The sequence below is a fragment of the Agrilus planipennis genome, unplaced genomic scaffold (genome assembly GCF_000699045.2).
Source record: "Agrilus planipennis isolate EAB-ADULT unplaced genomic scaffold, Apla_2.0 scaffold30, whole genome shotgun sequence".
NCBI classification, from domain to species: domain Eukaryota; kingdom Metazoa; phylum Arthropoda; class Insecta; order Coleoptera; family Buprestidae; genus Agrilus; species Agrilus planipennis.
In genome coordinates, this window is record NW_020438923.1 from 1,781,290 (window position 1) to 1,800,816 (window position 19,527).

Below are 19,527 nucleotides of genomic sequence, written 5' to 3' on the forward strand. Positions count from 1 at the left end.
TTTTCCTACGTAGGTATTATATGTATCGATATACCAAAATTAAATTTTCTTCCTACACGAATGGTTAAAAGATTCAAAAATAGAAAATGGCTTGTTCAAAAATAGATTTCCTTCTGCATATTCGTAGAGACAAGTTCGATTTGTCTTCACTAATTTTAACACGATTCAAAAGACATGTGTGGATATCATTTAATATTATCTTTATAAATAGGTGCACAACATAATCATATGCGTCATTAAAGAGCATAATAAAAACACCAAACCGAATAATAAAGTGTAAATAGATCAATTTTGCGAAATTTAAATTTGTTTCATAGGTAAAAAAAGTTTTAAAGAAATCCTACAATGAGATACAAGAACAAAAAAATACTGTACGTATTGTTTATAAGAAAAATATTATTGTTACACTGATGTGATGCAATTCGTATTATAAAATTAAAAACAGTATTATACAAAGTATTTAAATCTAATTTAGTGTTTTGTAATGTTCGATGTTGTAATAATAAAAATTCCACTCTGTTTTAAAGTTTCCACGCATTTCAACATTGCTTTTTTGGGTGTGTAAAACTTAATTATTTTAAACATTTTTAGAGAGGACCAACCTTATCAGTAACATGTAATATACAAATTTTATTAGTAAGCGATCTCACCTCACAGCAAAAGTTGGATCATATTCAAATTCTAAAATTTCTTGNCTACAAATGGCTTAAAGATAATAAGATTATTAATTAATTATGGTTCATTATGATCGTTTTCTTCTATATTATCTGCTTCAGGTTGATCATCATCACCTTCAGTGTCTTTTAATTTCTTCCACATTTTGGCTGCTGCTAGAAGTTTAAGATTAGGCTTACTGGCCTCATCTTCGGGGAATATGTAGTCAAACACTTCCTCCCATCCTTGTTCGATGCCGTCTTCATCCACGACCTTTTGTCTCTTCTTAATCCTTCTAGGCATTCTGCTGTTAACTTTTTCTTGCGTGTTTTCATCTCCATATGTATTTTCAAAGTCGCGCCAGTTTTCGAGTAGCATTACTCTCGCTTCTTTCTCGACAGTGCCCCTTAAATTGTCGTTTGCCCGTTCATAAACCCCTCTCGCTAACAATACGTTCATGTTGTCTTCAGTTTCGTTGTTCACCTCAAATTTGGCATAAGAAAGCCAAACTTTAACGTGGTTGGTTCTCTCTAACAAACGTTCGTATAATTGTCTGGCTTTCTCCGTTTCGTCTTGAGATATTTCAAAGTCTATATAGGATTTCCACAATAATTCTGGCATATCTAACAAAGGTTGATTGATGGCAAGTTCGTAAATAGCTCTCGCTCTTTCGTAATCCCCTAAAAGAGCTTCTAGCTCCGCAAATTTTATCCACGTAACGCAGTTTTCAGGACCGAATTCCAAGAACTTTTCATACAAAATTCGACATCTATCGAATTCTCTTAATTGTATTTCTAAATCTATATAGCCCCTAAAAAGCTTGTCCCTGGGACACATCCCAATTCCAGTTCCAAGTATCCTCCTAGCAGCTTTCAAGTCTTTTTGACGTATCTGAAATTGCGCGAAAAGGAGCCAGATTTTTGAAAACGTGAAAGTTTTGTGAGGAATTAGTTCTAAACATGCCTTATACACATCGGCAGTCCTCTCGTGGTCCTGTGCATCCAGTTCTTCAAAGAGCGCATAGTTGATCCATAAATAAATGTATCTTCTCCAGTACTGTTTTTCTTTTGTAGGTGGTACATTGGCAATAGCACGTTCGTATGTCTCTCTAATAGCTTCAAAATCGCCCTCGCTTTCTATGAGTCTCAAATAATCAAACCAAGCATCGTAATTGTTTGGATTTTGGGCGATTTCTTGTTCATATTGAAATTTACGTTTGGAAACGATAACGTCTTCTATTCCACTTCTGTCTCCATATTTTTTCTCATGAATAGTATATGCTTTATACAGTTCTTTTGCCTGGTCTTTTGGAAGGTGGTCTAAAGCATATTTATAAATAATTCGTGCTCTATCATGCTCTTTTTGGTTTTCTTCAAACTTTGCAAATGCTATGTACAGCTTTTCATCCATATGGTCATCACCATAAAAATATATTGCTCTTTCAAAGACATTCCTGGCTGACTTAATAAAGCCGTGATTCTCTTCAAATCTGGCATATTTAATCCAATGTTTCACCTGGGGATGAGTCATAACAAACCTCTCATAAATTTGCCTAGCTCTTTCCATTTCCTTAAATCTTAATTCAAAGTTAATATATGTTTGCCACGCTTGTTCATCAGGTTCCCATTCCATCCATCTTTCAAAGACTGCTCTTGCGCCAGGAATGTTTTCCAACATTTCTTCCATATATGTGTATTTGTACCAAAACTGATTAACTCTGGGCAAAATTGTTACTGCCCTATCCCAAAGATTTCTGGCATGATTTACCTGTCTATTTCTCATCTCCATTTCAGCATATTTGAGCCATAATGTGATGTTTCTATGATCAATATCTAATGCCCTTTCAAAAACGGAACGGGCTCTTTGAGTTTCCTGTTGAGACTCTTCCCACAGGGCATATTTAATCCAGTTTGACATAACAGAACGATTCTTCCTGATATTGTCTTCAAAGGTTTTACGCTTTCTCATCTGATAGTCAGCAAGTTCTGCAGGATCAGAGATCTTTTGCTTTGGCGGTGGAGGCAGGATTTCCAAGTCTCTCTCTTTTGCTTCACGTAAAAGCTGCTCAGCGGTAATTTGGATTTCCGCTGGGGCTTTATTCTTAACCTGGGAAAAGGTACGCACTTAAGAATATAATTTAAAAAGAGTATTGTAATTACCTTTGCCACCTTTGGCATCTTTTGTGGTTTAGACTCCATCCTAAGGTAAAGAATTGCTTTTTCGAGTAAATTTGCATAAAATCTAAACACAACAAATACAGGTTAAACGTTAGGTTAAGTTTACTCCACTTGTCAAAACAGGTAGTGGTTAAATAGTCCCTATTCATCCTTATTATAATCCTTACTCTTATAGATTATAGAGACAGGTGTTTCTTCTCTAAACGTCAATACCTAGTTATTATTTATTATTAAATCAAGAAATGTTTAATTTGAATTTAATATTAATCGAAGAGGTATTTATTGTTAATATTTTAANAGGTAGGCAATTTTTTGAGGAACTCATCTTTAATCAGCTACAGTACATTCCATTTTAATACGAATGCACTACAGTTGTTAAGGTTTAAAAGAGATAATACAACTATTAAATATTTTTGTGTTACGAATGGAAAAAACCGAAGAAAAAGTATCTGTTCCTGAATCATTAAAGTCTTCTTCAGAAATATTGACAGAGCTCTTTAGCACATTTGATGCTGAACCCCCTCTGATAATTAAAAAGGAAGAATATGCAAAAAAGCCGAAGAAAAACAAAAAGAAACATAAACATAAGGATAAGAAACATAAAAGAAAGTCTAGAAAAAGAAAGAGAAGTCATAGTGATAGCAGTTGTAGTATTGAGAAAGATATACAGTTAAATATAACAAAAGTTGTGTTGAAGCAAGAAAGGGAGACTCCAGAAAAGAAAATAAAACTTGAATTAAGCAGTGATGGGGACAACAACAATCTTAATCTTATAAAACAAGAAAATAATGAAGGTGCCAGTGGGAATTGTACAATGGATAACAAGGAGTTAATTAATGTTATCAAAACTGAAAGCAAAGATCAGGATGAAGAGGGCAAAACAGAAAATTCTGTCACCATAGAGGAATCTGAAATATCCCAACCTGATAGCAAGATAAAAATACAAAATTTAAAGTTTAGTTCAATATTTAAACAAACAATACTAGAAATACAAGAAAAACAGAAAACAGATCCTTTGCATTCTGATGTTAATTTGGAATTAACTGATATTTCAGACTTAAGTGAAGAAGAAATCAGAAGATCTAAAAAACATAAGCATAAAACGAAGCACAGTCACAAATCCACCTCAGGGCACAAAAAAGATAGGCATAAAAGTGAAAATAAGGAGAAACATAGGCACAGATCTGATTCAGAGAGTCGGAACAGTCATCATAGTCAAGAGAGGTCTTGTGATAGAAAAGAAGAAAAGGGCAGAACAGAAAAAGATAGAAAACACTGTGAAAAAGATGACTTTTGTGACAAACAGGAGAGAAAAATTTACAAGGAAAACTATAAGGAAGACTGTAAGGACAAATACAGTGAGAAAGACAGTGGCAGAGGGAAGTATAGCAGTAATGATCTTAAATATAAAAAAGATGATAGAAAAAGTTATAAAGAGGACGACAGTTGGAGAAGGAGTTACAGAGAAGATTATTCAAGGAAAGAAGACAAAGAAGATGACAAAAAGTTTTATAAAGATAGGTAATGAGAACTTTTAGTTGGTTTTTAATTAAATTAACATCCTTTTTTAATCCTCTTTTTCCCTAAGGTATAGGGGGCATGATGATCTTGACAAAAATAGGGATTACAAGCAAAAGGTCCATTCAAAGTCTCAAGAACGTGATTACATCGATAAAAAGAAACTTTTGGAAATTGCTCGTAAAAATGCGATACAAATGATGCGTTCTGGGAGCCTTCCCGCTGCCCTAACATTGGGTCCACAGGCTCAGGAGAAAGTTTTGGCTGCTATTCGTGCCGGGGGCAAGACCGTCGAAGAACTTACAGAATTTTGCAAGACACTTTCAAAAAAGGAAGAACTGGGTGAACTGTCTAGTGTCTCTGAAGATGATAATGACAGTGATACAGATAGACCTTTTCATCATCCTTTTCAAATAAAAGACAGGCCAACATCAATTATCATGAATATAAAGGTTGATTACTGTTTTTTGGGGCAACATTTAACATTTTATGCATTATTAATTTTTAGAATTCAGTTCCTTTGCCTACAAAAACTTCCCAAGAACGTTCAACAGAATTGCGTATGCAATTTCCAGTCAGTAGTGGACAGCAACACAGAAAAACAGAAAACGAATGGGTTCCTGTTTCTCCTAAGAAAACTGAAGCGCCAATCCCTACTATTGCTCCAAAAACAGTTACAACAACTCCATCTGTTGTAGAAGAAATATCAACGCCCCCAGTAGTTCAACCATTAGCTATTGCGGCGCCAGGACCTCAAGTCTTTCCCCCTCCTGCTGAGGTACTAATAGCGTTAATTACTAAAAAAAATTTTTTATTATTTGCCTAATACATTTCATTTTTTTGTGATTTATTAATGCTCTGTAGACTCCTGTTGATATTGGAATGATAGTATCTCAAAGATTATCTGCCATGAGAAAGCTGCAAGAGAATCCCAACGATGTACAAGCTATAAGTGAGATGTACAGAGCTCAGAGAGAGGTAAATTGTAATGTTCTGTCTGAAAAATATAAAATTGAAAATTTTCCTGTATCAATTTACTCTTATTTTAGATGCAATCATGGGCACAAAGCAAACGGCAGCCTGGACAATTTACGGGCTCAACAGGAGCTCAAATATTGTCGCAGGCAGAATTGTGTTCGGGTTACCAGGCATGGGCCAAAAAGGTACTGTCATTAACATTACTGTTACTGTCTCGTGAGGTAATCCGTTTAATAAAACAAGTACAAAAGACAAATCTAACTTTGTTAACAGAATTTTTTTTATAAAATANGTATGAAGAAACCAAACCATCTCGTCAATCAAGAATGGAAGAAGGAAATAGTGAGGTAATTATATTTTAGTAATGACTAGTCAATTATATGTTTTAATTTATGTACTTATATTGTTAACTAATTTCTGTAGCTCAATAAATATAAATCAACTTTTGAATCTGAAGTACGACAGCAAAGAGATAGGCTTCATAAGGCAATTGAAGGCAGAGTTATTTTGAAGAGCATTTTAAGTGGCGGACCAAGTCTACGTTCAACGTCTAGTGAAAGTCTAAGCTCGGACTCTTCCCTCAAACGAAAAAAGGAAAAGGGTTTGGGCATTGTAATTTATCCCTAAAATTATATAACAAACGTTAGGTTAAATTTTTAGGGCCAACATTACAACAGCCACCTGTGGGAATACAGACTCCAGAAGTCCCTTATCCCTACCCAGAATGGATGAGGTATCAAGATGGTATTTTACCAAATCCTTATGCAGTAGGAGGTTACTATCCCCCTACCATTAGGACTCCCATGCATGGATACCTACCATACCAAATTCGAGGAAGAAAAATTCTTAGGGACATGGCAGGACCTTCTAGAGGTTTAAAATTTATTTTACTCTCTTAAACCTCTCATTTTTCATATATTATAAACCAGTAACCAACAATATACTGTTGGTTTCTGATTTATAAAATCCGACCACCTGAGAATTTGTTGCAGGAAATTAGAGCATTTATATGTCAGGTCTTCGTGGTCCAGATCTGGTGAACTTGGGTCTCAAATGGTAAGTACCAACAGCAACGTGGAAGGCTCTTTCAGAAGAAAACTGAACAGTCTTTTGCCATTTAAAAATTACAAACTTTAAATTTTTTTAACAGAGTGAGTTACTTACCTTACAATTTTGTTTTTTCAGAATAAAGTAAAAGCTTTTTTTTTTTCAAGAAATTACCCTAATTATTCCCATCTATATATATAATACATTTTTTGGTTCTTTGTTTTTTAACTAGGATCAGTTACAAAATGCTGCTCCTGTATCTGGTGGTATGGGAATGCATCTTCTACAGAAAATGGGTTGGCGACCAGGAGAAGGTTTAGGGAAAGAGAAAACTGGCACTTTGGAGCCCCTATTACTTGAAGTTAAACTAAATAAAAAAGGCCTTGTTACTACTGAAGAACAGAGAAAAAAACAGCCTGTTAAAGGGAATCCTAGTCCGAAACTATCTATTAAAAGTCTGGAAAGTAAGCATCCAGTGTCTCTACTTGGAGAATACGCTGCAAAGAAAAAATTAGGGCCCCCGATTTACGAACTTTGCGATGAAAATGGACCGGATCATAAAAAGACGTTTATGTTTAAGGTAAGCAAGATTAACAAGCTTAATGGATTGAACTTTAATTGGCATTCTGGTTCCCTTTTAAATTTTAAAACGTTTTTTTAAGGTAATTTTGAATGGCATTGAGTATAAACCAAAAACTCCAAATTTTAATAAAAAACATGCGAAAAAGGACGCTGCCCAAACATGTTTGCAAATGTTGGGGCTACTACCGCCCTCTTAAATGCGAATTTTTTTTATTGTTAATGATGTAGCTTGTTATACATTAACTGTAATTAAATAAATATTGTAAAATGTTTCGAAAAGCAGTATTCTGTAATCAACTTTAGATAGTCGGTTTATTAAAGGAATACATATAAAAATTAAAAAAATAATCACTAAAATAATTTATTTTTACTAAATCTCAATTTTACAAACATACAAAATTATGACTGACATGAAATAATGCAATAAAACACAATTTTAAAGCTTATATTAATTCAACTTTATATAACTAAAAAGATTTACTTATCCTGATGTAATTATTTCATTCATTAAATGCATTTCAGATGTAAAGCAGTTATTTAAATCGGTTACCAGTTTAAATGATATTATTGGGGGCAAACATAACTTACGTTTTCCAAAAGTTGGGGTTTTGAGTAAGTCTTCTTTCAAAGTTAGTGTACCAATGTTGAACAGTGGATAGAGGTACATAAGTTGCTGTAGGATCGGGCACCATATGAGCCTGTGTTATAGTGTAGCTTAAAACATAGTTCATAAAGCTTTCTAACATTTTCTGAGCATAATTTACATATGTTGTTGCATCAGTTGATGAAGGACCTTCTTGAATGTTTGAAAGCGGCTCTAAAAAGATCCCAAATATTTTTTCATAAAAAAGGTTGGTTAATTAAATAAGAAGTTGATATAGGTACCTATTGATATTCCTAATTGGGCATTATGACTAATATCCTGCTGGCCAAATGTAGATGTATTAGAGAAGTCTCCCATTTCGTGGAGTTTCTTTATGTTTGATAATTTGAATATAACTGAGGGCTTCTGATTAGAAATATATCCTAGTAATTGCCAATTGGGGGGTGCAGTGGGGTCAGGCCAGCTGAAGTAAACTAAAGATAAACAATTATTCCTTGTAAATTGCTTAGTAACATAGAAATGCTAACCTTGCCCAGCAGTACCCTCTGGAAAGGGAATTGCTCCAGTTAAGAACACTACTACATGGTTGACGTTATCAGCATCTAGGATGGTAGTTATAAATTGTCTTTCATTAATTGGTTGATAATCTGTTGAGACCTATAAAATGTTTTACAATATTTACAAATGAAGAACTAGGGTTAAGTAGTTTTTATTTTGCTTATTATTTACCAGACGACCAGAGACGATGATACCAAACATAGCCATTTGAATAATAAAATTGTAGAATTAACGAATTTAAATGAAACTTATTATTTTAAATATGTAATTCTAGAAATTTCTTTCAAGATAACGTGCAAAAATCAAAAACAACCACAGAACTTAGAATGTGTTCTCCGTAGTCATAGTCAGATTAAGTCAGTGTTCTCAGTTCTATGAGTTTTTAAAATATTAAAAAAACTATTGTAATTATTGAATTATTTAAAAAGTAACGAACATTTCTTCGACAAATTTAAAATTATATTTTGTGGATTTTGTGTTTAAGTTAGTACCTAACTATTAACTACTAACTCCTAAAGAAGTTTTTTTTACTTAAATTTTGTGTTTGTCCTAAGTTATCTGTGTTTTTATAAGTGTGGTTATAGTCAGTTATAGTTTTTCTCTTTTCAGAGCAGAAAAGTAATCCTAAACGTGGATTTAGATAATTTCTAGTCTTCTTTCATTATTATTCGCAGCGTTATTTTTATAAAACAACAAAATGCTCATTAAATCCCAAACTGAATATAAACTAAAATCATCACCAGAAGATGCAGTCTCTTCTGTAAAATTTGGACCGAATACCAATCAGTTTTTGCTTGTGAGCTCCTGGGACGGTAGTGTAAGACTTTACGATGTCATGGCAAATAATTTACGGCATAAATATGCTCATGATGCTCCTGTATTAGATTGCTGCTTTACTGTAAGTTTTCCTTCATGTACTGTAATGCTAATTTTTTTTCTAACAATCTTTTATTGTTAGGATGCTGTGCACTCATACAGTGGAGGGTTGGACAATACCCTTAAAACCTTTGATTTTAACACTACAACAGGTGAATACTTAAATAGTTTTGATATATGTCATTAATTAATTAATCATGTTATCAGAGAAGACCATTGGAAGTCACAATAATGCTATAAGATGTGTAGAGTATTGTCAAGAAGTCAATGGAATCCTAACAGGAAGTTGGGACCATCATTTAAAATTGTGGGACCCCAGATCTTCAGTTTGCAGTGGTAGCTATAATCAAGGGGACAAAGTATACACAATGAGTGTTTGTGGTGAGAAGCTTGTCGTTGGTACGGCAGGACGTAAAATTTTAGTCTGGGACATCAGAAACATGTCCTACACTATTCAGAAGCGAGAGTCTAGTTTGAAATACCAAACAAGAGCTATTCGATGTTTCCCTAATAAACAAGGATTTGTCTTGAGCAGTATTGAAGGCAGGGTTGCTGTTGAATATTTGGACACAAATCCAGAAATACAAAAGAAGAAATATGCTTTTAAGTGTCACAGAATTAAAGAAGATGGCATTGAAAGGATATATCCTGTTAATGCTATCAGGTAATATAAGGATGTACCAGAGGCATAAGGACATTTTTTCTTGTCTTAACATTTTGTAGAATATTACTTTGTAAATGTTATTTATTACTTCCATTGTACATTTTTTTTTTCTTAGTTTTCACCCAACATACAATACTTTTGCAACGGGAGGTTCTGATGGTTATGTAAATATTTGGGATGGTTTTAATAAGAAAAGATTGTGTCAATTTCACCAATACCACACCTCAGTTACTTCCCTTAGTTTTAGTCACAATGGTAAATACATTTATACACTTCACTGAATTGTACCTAACATTTTTCGATTCTTTCTAAAGGTTCTGTGTTGGCAATTGCATGCTCCTACTTTTTGGAGGAAGACAACCCTCCAAATACCCTTCCCGAGGACGCAGTGTACATAAGGACAGTGACTGACCAGGAAACAAAACCAAAATACAGCACAACATCCTAATTTAATCAGGTTTTTTATCAAAAAATTTTTTATTTATATTTATTGAATTATTTAAATCACTTCATGACGAGAGTTATCCTTCTATAAAAGAAATATGTTAATATTAACCACTTTGAAAACCCTCCCTTGAAGGGTCCTTTTTAATGTTTGTGTTCGGTAATAATCATTTTAATGAAAATATTCATATGTGTTTGAAACATAGCGTAGGTAGCATGCTGTTTTTTGGATATTTATTTATCAATTAAAGAACTAAAATGACTACATTTGAATTCTCTTATCAACAAAAAAATAGGTCATTACGGTTTTAGTACTAACATAAAGTGATTTAAAACATTACTAGATAATTTTTTATTGCAAATATTCGTATTTAATTTTTTTTTTTCATTAACATGCAATATAATTTATCATTTTTGGTTTTAAAAGCAAGTATAATGCCAAAAATAATGTTATAACGTCTATTTTGATTTTAAAGCCAGAATTGCAAGCGTCTGCGTCATTACAACTTTGTACACATCCCCGGACATATCTAAAATAATATACTCTTTTACTATATAGTACATTCAATAAACTGTAGTTAAAGTTGTTTTAAATATCAGTTTGCTTAATACTCACCTATCGTCGTAAAAAAAACCACCACAGTGCGACATTCTTACAATTTCTGTGTCAGTTGTAAGGGTGCCGCTATCAAGGGCGCAACCCCGTAACACGATAGTATCACCGTTGTCGTCTTAAAACAAGTTTTTTATATGCAGTGTTTTTTTCTTGTACTTTACTTACCAAACTTGCCAGCAATTTTAATACAAGAAGTGGCAGGAAATAGACCATCCCTGCCTTTCTTTCCTCCTAGACAAGGGGACTCATATATATCTAAAGTGTAATTATTGTGAAATGGATCTTCACACGGCTTGTAATTGTTGTTTATAGACATGCATTTAAAACAATCAATGGCTAAACCTAAATTTAATTGTGATAAATTTAAAATATAAGGCTGTACTTCACAAACTTACATCTTTTAACAACTTGTGACTTAATTAGGGCAATTATCATTGCATAAATTAAGAGCATTTTATTTAATGTACTGGTTTAAAGTGTGTTGAACTGAACATGAATTAAATGTTCTTGAAAGCAAAATATTGATTAGTACGAAATAATCAATATACAGCATGAAAAACACTGTCGTGAAAAAACGTGGATTATTTATTATTACAATATTTTATATTAACCATCCAATTTATTTTAATTGAAGTTTTTGAAAAGTTTTTATTGTAAAAAGAAGTCATTATAACTGTTTAGTTTAATAAGCGGTTTTCATCCATGTACAGATGTTACAACCACCAATTCTTTAAATTTTATCTTGGAAACATTCAAGTTTATATTTAAAACAACTGTAACTTTTATATTATTTATTAATTCCGTCTTAATACATTTTTTATCAATTTTTTAATTCAAGACAATATTAAATTTCACTTTACAATGTTTCAAAAATAAATAAGGAAAAGACAAAATAAAGTAATATTTGGGTATATAATATTGCATTTCATTTTATTATATTATTAATTTATTTAAGTTTTAAAGCAAAAATAAATTAATATTATTTATGGTATTTCTACATTTTGAGTTAGTTGTTGTATAGAATTTTTTTAGGAAACATCTCGAAAAGGTTTCTTGACTGTACTATTTTCTGTGAATGATGTGTGACACACATTACCAGTGAACGGTTTTTCCCCTGCGTGAGATCGCACATCTTTTTTTAAATGTGAATTTTGTGCGAGAGATTTGTCGCAAATATCGCGTTTGTAATTTTTTTCAGAGCTATGGGCTTTTTGTGATTTTTTTGCAAATTTCACATTTAAATGTATCTGTATGTATGAGAACGAATGTGACTTCAACGATGCACCTTGCGTAAACGACTTGACAACTGTAGCATTTGTATATTTTCCCGTATTCAAATTTTCTTTTAGGAACATATCCCTCTTAAAAAATTAATATTAATACAAGACAGTGGAATGGAGGCATACATTTAATACAAGTTAGGTTTTAATAGAATCTGCTTGTTAAGTAGTTACAGTCACAGGGTTCTGTTTTAGTTGCGATAGGAAGCTGACAAGGATCTGTCTCCCTTGTAAGTGCCTTGTTTATATATTAGATGATCAATATTTCGTGTTTTACATTAAAATGTTTTGAAACGCTTTTAAAGGGGCCCTATTTTGTATCATCGTTTATGTAAAGTTTCGAGGCAATTTCAAAGCAAAAGATCCTATAGTAATATTTGAAGAATATTAACAGATCTCATTTATGACTCTTTAGTTGGTAAATATGTATTTAAAATTTATTTTCTAAATAATTTTAAATTTGACCTCATTTTATTATCAAAACATCGAGATGACTACCGTATAGTATACTCTATTCACTATTGATGTTTAATTAATCTATGGTTGTTTATTCATTTTTTTATTCTTGTGTATATACAGTATATAGTGTATTAACCTCAAATTGTTATGGCTGACTATAAACATTTTTTAAATTATGATAAAGATGAAAGCTTTGAAAGGCATTTGTGAGGAAATCTTGTTCTTAAAAAATATTTTTATTCACTTTTTGTTAAATGAGCGGATTTTATCACAATGAATGCTTTTCAGAGCTGTCGTAATACATCGGATGCGGTGCCCCTGTATCTTCCACAGAAATTGTATTTGAAACCTATTGCACGTTTGAATATTTCTCTTCAGCTACCAAGAAGAACCGTGGGCAAAACAATTTCAAATTGGGAAGTCATGGAGAAATTTAGAAAACTTATTGAGCCCGAAGAGTTTACTGTTCTTAAAGTGACAAAGACTTCTTTAGAATTTGTCAGGTTTGAAGCAGAAATTGATAACAAAAACAAACTCCAATATGTGATTGATCGTTTAAACAACAAAATGATTAAGTTAAAAGAATTCAGTGAGTTAATGCATGTTAGAGCTGCTGAAGCCAAATCAGATTTTCCTTCAAGACATATCTGGGATGCATTTTTTCGCGAGTCAAATGATATGAATGAAATGAAGCCTGGAGAACGTCCAGACACTGTTCATATTTCAAATTTGCCAAGTAAATGGTTTGTCCATCCGTATTTAATAGACAGTGGTGAAGTTATTCCTTCAGAGAAAATATTTTATCGAGTGTTTGAAAAATTTGGTAGGATTCGCCATATAGACATTCCCATTTGTGATCCCTACAGAAAAAACATGAAGGCACACATGACCGGAATGCAAGTATCCAGTTTTGATGAAAATGAGTTTTTTGAGGGGTATGTGCAATTTAAGGATTATATAGGGTTCTCAAAGACTATGGACGCTTTTCGTAACATGAAATTGTTAAGAAAGGACAATGATGACTGTATCACTGTTAATATAAAAGTGGACTTTGATAAGACTAAACATTTAAGTGATGCTTCCATTCGAAGGCGTGAAATTGTTAGGGAAAGACTAGTTGCTAAAATGAAAGAAAAAGAATTACGAGAAGAAAAGGAGAGAAAAAATAGGGAAGAACAGACGCGTCTTGAAAGGTTTTTATGATAGAATTTTCATTTTATTTGTATCCTTAAAATTAACTTGCAATAATCAGTATTTTAATGCATATAGCAAGTATAAAAAAAAGCTTTTTGTTTAAATTAATTTCTCATTAAGATGTAGGTGGTGTTTGAAGAGTAAATTTCTGCCTCTTGTAATTTGGTAGGTGTAGATTTAACTTTTAGGCAGAGGGAAGAAGCAGAAAAAGTTGAAAAGGAAAAGAGAAGACAAGAAAGGGAAAGGAAACGAAAACAAAAAATATTAGCAAAATTAAAAATAAATGGAGCAGATGAAATCACAAACAAAATTGCTAAAGAAGAAAAAAAATTATTAAAAGCTCAAAGAAAACTAGAGGCAATAAGACTCGTAGAAGAACTGTTTAGAAGGATTAAGGTTGTTAAGTTATCTAAAAAATTTTTCTAAATAAATCACAATTCTTATTAAATTTTTAGGTGAAGTATGAAGAAACCAAACCATCTCGTCAATCAAGAATGGAAGAAGGAAATAGTGAGGTAATTATATTTTAGTAATGACTAGTCAATTATATGTTTTAATTTATGTACTTATATTGTTAACTAATTTCTGTAGCTCAATAAATATAAATCAACTTTTGAATCTGAAGTACGACAGCAAAGAGATAGGCTTCATAAGGCAATTGAAGGCAGAGTTATTTTGAAGAGCATTTTAAGTGGCGGACCAAGTCTACGTTCAACGTCTAGTGAAAGTCTAAGCTCGGACTCTTCCCTCAAACGAAAAAAGGAAAAGGGTTTGGGCATTGTAATTTATCCCTAAAATTATATAACAAACGTTAGGTTAAATTTTTAGGGCCAACATTACAACAGCCACCTGTGGGAATACAGACTCCAGAAGTCCCTTATCCCTACCCAGAATGGATGAGGTATCAAGATGGTATTTTACCAAATCCTTATGCAGTAGGAGGTTACTATCCCCCTACCATTAGGACTCCCATGCATGGATACCTACCATACCAAATTCGAGGAAGAAAAATTCTTAGGGACATGGCAGGACCTTCTAGAGGTTTAAAATTTATTTTACTCTCTTAAACCTCTCATTTTTCATATATTATAAACCAGTAACCAACAATATACTGTTGGTTTCTGATTTATAAAATCCGACCACCTGAGAATTTGTTGCAGGAAATTAGAGCATTTATATGTCAGGTCTTCGTGGTCCAGATCTGGTGAACTTGGGTCTCAAATGGTAAGTACCAACAGCAACGTGGAAGGCTCTTTCAGAAGAAAACTGAACAGTCTTTTGCCATTTAAAAATTACAAACTTTAAATTTTTTTAACAGAGTGAGTTACTTACCTTACAATTTTGTTTTTTCAGAATAAAGTAAAAGCTTTTTTTTTTTCAAGAAATTACCCTAATTATTCCCATCTATATATATAATACATTTTTTGGTTCTTTGTTTTTTAACTAGGATCAGTTACAAAATGCTGCTCCTGTATCTGGTGGTATGGGAATGCATCTTCTACAGAAAATGGGTTGGCGACCAGGAGAAGGTTTAGGGAAAGAGAAAACTGGCACTTTGGAGCCCCTATTACTTGAAGTTAAACTAAATAAAAAAGGCCTTGTTACTACTGAAGAACAGAGAAAAAAACAGCCTGTTAAAGGGAATCCTAGTCCGAAACTATCTATTAAAAGTCTGGAAAGTAAGCATCCAGTGTCTCTACTTGGAGAATACGCTGCAAAGAAAAAATTAGGGCCCCCGATTTACGAACTTTGCGATGAAAATGGACCGGATCATAAAAAGACGTTTATGTTTAAGGTAAGCAAGATTAACAAGCTTAATGGATTGAACTTTAATTGGCATTCTGGTTCCCTTTTAAATTTTAAAACGTTTTTTTAAGGTAATTTTGAATGGCATTGAGTATAAACCAAAAACTCCAAATTTTAATAAAAAACATGCGAAAAAGGACGCTGCCCAAACATGTTTGCAAATGTTGGGGCTACTACCGCCCTCTTAAATGCGAATTTTTTTTATTGTTAATGATGTAGCTTGTTATACATTAACTGTAATTAAATAAATATTGTAAAATGTTTCGAAAAGCAGTATTCTGTAATCAACTTTAGATAGTCGGNTTTTGAGGAACTCATCTTTAATCAGCTACAGTACATTCCATTTTAATACGAATGCACTACAGTTGTTAAGGTTTAAAAGAGATAATACAACTAGATTTAAAATTTATAACTTTTATAATTTAAAATTTATTTTAATCTTTTTCTTTTCGATCATAAAATAATTTTTTGTAGGATTTTCTGTAGGAGGTCCTTTTCCAAGGCGTTCCCGAGGCTACAATTTTCGAAACAGGGGCGCGAAACAAAGAAAGAATCTTTATCAGTTAGCCCAAGAAGAAGAATACGTGAAGTATTTCCAGAAATTTTTGCATGAACACGATGATCGTTATCATAGGGATTACTCAAGATCGAAATCACGAAGTCGTAGCTATTCGCGATCACCGTCTCGCAGAAGATCCAGGTCTTTTTCGAGAAGGACAAGATCAAACTCCAAGAGGCGATCTTACTCACGTTCAAGAAGAAGTGGGTCCAGAAGATCTTTTTCAAGAAGGCGGAGATCTTCCTCGGCTTCTAGAAGAAGTCCATCATATTCGCGAAGGTCACATTCATCTACAAAACGTAGATCCGGTTCCAGAAAGTCGCGATCTTCGTATAGAAAGAGATCACCATCCTATTCTAGAAGATCGAAGTCCACGTCTAGAAAACGATCTTACTCTAAGAGATCGAGATCCAAAGACTCTGAAAAATCTAGGAAATCATCTGTTAGCCGTACTCCTCAGACTCAAAGGAATAGAAGCAAAAGCAATGAGGTTGCCCATGAAGAAAAACAATGCAGTAGTAAAAACAAAGAAAATGAACTAGAAGAAAAAAGGTCTTGTTCTGTGGATAGTTCAAAGTTCATATCTCCCAGGAGTATGCGAAAAATACGTTCGAGGTCAAAGTCGTGGTCTATGCCTCGAGAAGCAGAGAATGAGACAAGGATGAGAAGCTGGTCCCAGTCTCCTGTTAATAAGGACTAGTCCAAAGGAATGACGATATCTTTTATTATAAGAATTTTTAATGACAAATAGATTAAGGTAAGAAAAAATGTATTTTATTTTATTATTTTTCGTTCGTATTTCTTTAAGTAAAATAATTATACAATTCTTCCAAGGGGGTTTAATTGGATTTCCCAAAAAAATATAGTAAACAATTTCAATAATAAGGCACGTAAAACATTTATTTATAAAGAGCAACAATATAAGGTTGTGTATCAAAAAGAAAAACAAAAGAATAGTGATATTTAGTGCTTAACAATATATTTTACGACGGAATATCCATATTTGAGTATATTTAGAATTTTAAAACCGCACGAATACTGAAATTAACAAAGGTAATATTAGATATGCAATTTTATTGAATGTTAACTGAAATATTACCTCTCTCCTTTGTGCATTAAATGGAACGATTCGTTAATTTTTTCGAAAGGTAAATTGTGGGTAACGAAACGTTCCAGCGGTAATTTCTTGTTCACGTATTCGTCCACCAATTTCGGCACACTATCAATACTTTTCCATCCTAAGAACAAAAAACTTTTTAATATTTTACAACAAAAATTAATGTTGTATTAGCCATTACCTCCAAAGGCTGTCCCCTTCCATACACGTCCGGTGACAAGTTGGAAGGGACGGGTGCTAATTTCTTGTCCTGCACCAGCAACGCCCACAATGGTTGACACGCCCCAGCCCTTGTGGCACGACTCGAGAGCAGCTCTCATTATATTAACGTTTCCAACACATTCGAAAGTGTAATCTAAGCCTCCATCGGTTAATTCAACTAGCACTTCTTGTATAGGTTTTTGGTAGTCTTTAGGGTTCACGAATTCGGTGAAACCGAAGTTTTTAGCTGAAAAAAAAAGAAAAAAAATACCATGGAAGTCATTTATTAATTTTTTTGTGAATGGTTTATCAAATTCCAAATATTTACTTTCATGTTCAATCTAATCAGAATCATAAGCTTGGATTCTTATTCTTATTATGTAATATAAACGTTCAGATATCTGACGTCAGAATTATTAAATATTAACTTATTAATTATTATCCTAGTATTTTTAGTGTAATTCTGAGTGTATAACTTACCAACTTCGAATTTGGCTGGATTAACATCAATTCCAATGATTCGTTTTGCTCCTGCAGCCTTGCAACCCAAACCAACGGCTAAACCGACTGCCCCAAGACCCCAAACAGCACATGAACTACCCGGTTCAACTTTAGCTGTATTTAAAGCAGCCCCATAGCCGGTTGAGACCCCACATCCTAGTAGACAAACTTTGTCCAATTCTGCTTTTGGATTTACCTATTTATTGGGTAACAAAAGGATGTTTAAGGGCACTTACAATAATTGAAAAATATATTTCCACTTACTGCAACCACTGAAATATCTGCCACAACTGTGTATTCACTAAATGTGGAACAGCCCATAAAATGGAACAATTCTTTCCCTTTGCAAGAAAATCGAACTGTTCCATCAGGCATGACGCCCCTTCCTTGAGTTGTACGAACTTTTTGACAAAGATTTGTCTTTGGGGATTTGCAAAATTTGCACTCTTTACATTGGGGAATGTACAAGGGAATAACATGATCCCCTATAAGAGAAATGTTCAAAAATATCATTAAATTACATTTAAAAAGCATTAAAATGTAATTTTAGAAAATAATTGAAATATGTTACCTAATGTAAAGGAATTTATTTCTGAAGGAAATACATATAAATAATTTATACATAGACAAGACAAGACCTTGACTATTTTTATTTTTGCAGGCAATCATGAATCATTAAGAGCAAAAAATGTAATATTGATTGTTCTTCATGGTCCATTAAAGAAGTACAGGCATGACAATGTTGTTCATGAATGACAATATTATTCATGAAATAAATGTTTTATCTCAAAGCAAAACAATAAAATTTATAAATAAAAGTTTNACACTGAATATTAAAACTATAAAACTTTTGTGATGAAATAAGTTTTCAATATACTGAGTTTTAACAAAATATTTAATTATCATTTAACAATTGTATTGATAATCATTATCAACAAGAGTGATTTATTAAATACTTTGTTAGAGCAATCTCTTTTATTTTATTACATATTGTTCCATTTTATCTTGATAACCTATTAACAAAGGTTATCCATCACTTCCTAAAACTGCAACTATTTTTCTAATAATATTTGATAGACTTTGAGAAATACTCTATTGCATAATTAAATAAGTTTGTTAAAATATGTGATCCTTTTCTATTTTAGCTCAAGAAACCTCTTTAAATATCTAAAATCCAACTAACCTGGTTTAACATTGGTGACTCCTTCTCCAACACTTTCTACAATTCCACCCCCTTCATGACCCAGAACCACAGGAAAAACCCCTTCAGGATCCTGTCCACTCAAAGTGTAAGCATCTGTATGACAGACAGCAGTGTATAAAAGCTTTAATCGGACTTCATGAGCTTTGGGGGGTGCCACTTCAATCTGTTCGATTTTTAAGTCTTCCTTGGGCCCCCAAGCAACTGCAGCTTTACAGGTAATCACCTACAGTTACAAATTAAACATTAGAGAAACGGAGGCAACAGAATAAAGAAAAAGCAAACTGTTACCTTCCCAACAGTACCAGACATGGTTATGTACTCCTTCAGTGTTCTAACACGAAAAGGAAATGCTGAACTAAGTCTGACGTTTATAAAATCGTAGCTGCAAAACAGCAAAAATTTAATTAAAATATGAAAGTGGTGTGTTGCTTTTAATTATATAGGCAATGTCAAAAACGCCGGCACCGCACTGGTTACCACCACTACCG

At 32.9% G+C, this 19,527-nt stretch overlaps 8 protein-coding genes across 18 annotated transcripts; 4 read left to right on the forward strand and 4 right to left on the reverse strand.

Moving 5' to 3' along the window:
• Nucleotides 1-701: 701 nt before the first annotated feature.
• On the reverse strand, nt 702-2,946 carry LOC108732245 (protein crooked neck). The gene is made up of 2 exons (XM_025973872.1): nt 2,814-2,946; nt 702-2,760 (listed from the first exon to the last, which is right to left on the reverse strand). The coding sequence occupies exons 1-2, from the start codon at nt 2,850-2,852 to the stop codon at nt 733-735; spliced, it is 2,067 nt and encodes a 688-aa protein (XP_025829657.1). The 5' UTR covers nt 2,853-2,946; the 3' UTR covers nt 702-732.
• A 283-nt stretch (nt 2,947-3,229) lies between these two features.
• On the forward strand, nt 3,230-7,240 carry LOC108732297 (protein SON). Of its 6 annotated transcripts, none has more exons than XR_001937069.1 (7): nt 3,230-4,352; nt 4,420-4,801; nt 4,858-5,127; nt 5,214-5,334; nt 5,399-5,512; nt 6,320-6,383; nt 6,607-6,635. XR_001937069.1 is itself a non-coding variant. In XM_018462997.1 (7 exons), exons 1-7 carry the CDS (start codon nt 3,256-3,258, stop codon nt 7,151-7,153), a joined length of 2,442 nt encoding a protein of 813 aa, XP_018318499.1. In that variant the 5' UTR covers nt 3,230-3,255; the 3' UTR covers nt 7,154-7,240. The 6 variants fall into 6 exon arrangements, 5 of the variants coding, with proteins under 5 accessions (XP_018318499.1, XP_018318501.1, XP_018318503.1 ...); XM_018462997.1 differs by lacking the exon at nt 6,320-6,383 and adding an exon at nt 7,037-7,240 and having other exon boundaries at nt 5,214-5,327; nt 6,607-6,954; XM_018462999.1 differs by having other exon boundaries at nt 6,344-6,383; nt 6,607-6,771.
• Nucleotides 7,241-7,301: 61 nt separating this feature from the next.
• LOC108732301 (protein OPI10 homolog) lies at nt 7,302-8,452 on the reverse strand. Its single transcript, XM_018463011.1, has 4 exons — nt 8,290-8,452; nt 8,088-8,217; nt 7,842-8,033; nt 7,302-7,773 (listed from the first exon to the last, which is right to left on the reverse strand). Exons 1-4 carry the CDS (start codon nt 8,323-8,325, stop codon nt 7,541-7,543), a joined length of 591 nt encoding a protein of 196 aa, XP_018318513.1. The 5' UTR covers nt 8,326-8,452; the 3' UTR covers nt 7,302-7,540.
• A 96-nt stretch (nt 8,453-8,548) lies between these two features.
• LOC108732300 (mitotic checkpoint protein BUB3) lies at nt 8,549-12,895 on the forward strand. 2 transcript variants are annotated; one of them, XM_018463010.1, is made up of 7 exons: nt 8,549-8,601; nt 8,728-9,016; nt 9,077-9,146; nt 9,202-9,658; nt 9,774-9,913; nt 9,973-10,115; nt 12,836-12,895. In XM_018463010.1, exons 2-6 carry the CDS (start codon nt 8,816-8,818, stop codon nt 10,104-10,106), a joined length of 1,002 nt encoding a protein of 333 aa, XP_018318512.1. In that variant the 5' UTR covers nt 8,549-8,601; nt 8,728-8,815; the 3' UTR covers nt 10,107-10,115; nt 12,836-12,895. The 2 variants fall into 2 exon arrangements, with proteins under 2 accessions (XP_018318512.1, XP_018318511.1); XM_018463009.1 differs by lacking the exon at nt 12,836-12,895 and having other exon boundaries at nt 9,973-10,510.
• Nucleotides 10,609-11,850, reverse strand: LOC108732246. The gene is made up of 3 exons (XM_018462937.1): nt 11,815-11,850; nt 10,884-11,094; nt 10,609-10,833 (listed from the first exon to the last, which is right to left on the reverse strand). The coding sequence occupies exons 1-3, from the start codon at nt 11,848-11,850 to the stop codon at nt 10,715-10,717; spliced, it is 366 nt and encodes a 121-aa protein (XP_018318439.1). The 3' UTR covers nt 10,609-10,714.
• Nucleotides 12,563-19,068, forward strand: LOC108732298 (A-kinase anchor protein 17A). Of its 5 annotated transcripts, XM_018463006.1 has the most exons (8): nt 12,563-12,663; nt 12,746-13,650; nt 13,840-14,047; nt 14,107-14,166; nt 14,243-14,420; nt 14,480-14,692; nt 15,932-16,773; nt 17,782-17,969. In XM_018463006.1, the coding sequence occupies exons 2-7, from the start codon at nt 12,881-12,883 to the stop codon at nt 16,714-16,716; spliced, it is 2,214 nt and encodes a 737-aa protein (XP_018318508.1). In that variant the 5' UTR covers nt 12,563-12,663; nt 12,746-12,880; the 3' UTR covers nt 16,717-16,773; nt 17,782-17,969. The 5 variants fall into 5 exon arrangements, with proteins under 5 accessions (XP_018318508.1, XP_018318506.1, XP_025829725.1 ...); XM_018463004.1 differs by lacking the exon at nt 17,782-17,969 and adding an exon at nt 18,981-19,068 and having other exon boundaries at nt 12,608-13,650; XM_025973940.1 differs by lacking the exon at nt 17,782-17,969 and adding an exon at nt 18,497-18,626 and having other exon boundaries at nt 12,608-13,650.
• Nucleotides 14,700-15,756, forward strand: LOC108732302 (protein SON-like). Its single transcript, XM_018463012.2, has 3 exons — nt 14,700-14,875; nt 15,099-15,446; nt 15,529-15,756. Exons 1-3 carry the CDS (start codon nt 14,873-14,875, stop codon nt 15,643-15,645), a joined length of 468 nt encoding a protein of 155 aa, XP_018318514.1. The 5' UTR covers nt 14,700-14,872; the 3' UTR covers nt 15,646-15,756.
• LOC108732299 (alcohol dehydrogenase class-3) lies at nt 17,003-19,508 on the reverse strand. The gene is made up of 7 exons (XM_018463007.2): nt 19,328-19,508; nt 19,019-19,262; nt 18,100-18,320; nt 17,815-18,031; nt 17,315-17,581; nt 17,116-17,254; nt 17,003-17,054 (listed from the first exon to the last, which is right to left on the reverse strand). The coding sequence occupies exons 1-7, from the start codon at nt 19,346-19,348 to the stop codon at nt 17,030-17,032; spliced, it is 1,134 nt and encodes a 377-aa protein (XP_018318509.1). The 5' UTR covers nt 19,349-19,508; the 3' UTR covers nt 17,003-17,029.
• Nucleotides 19,509-19,527: the final 19 nt, after the last annotated feature.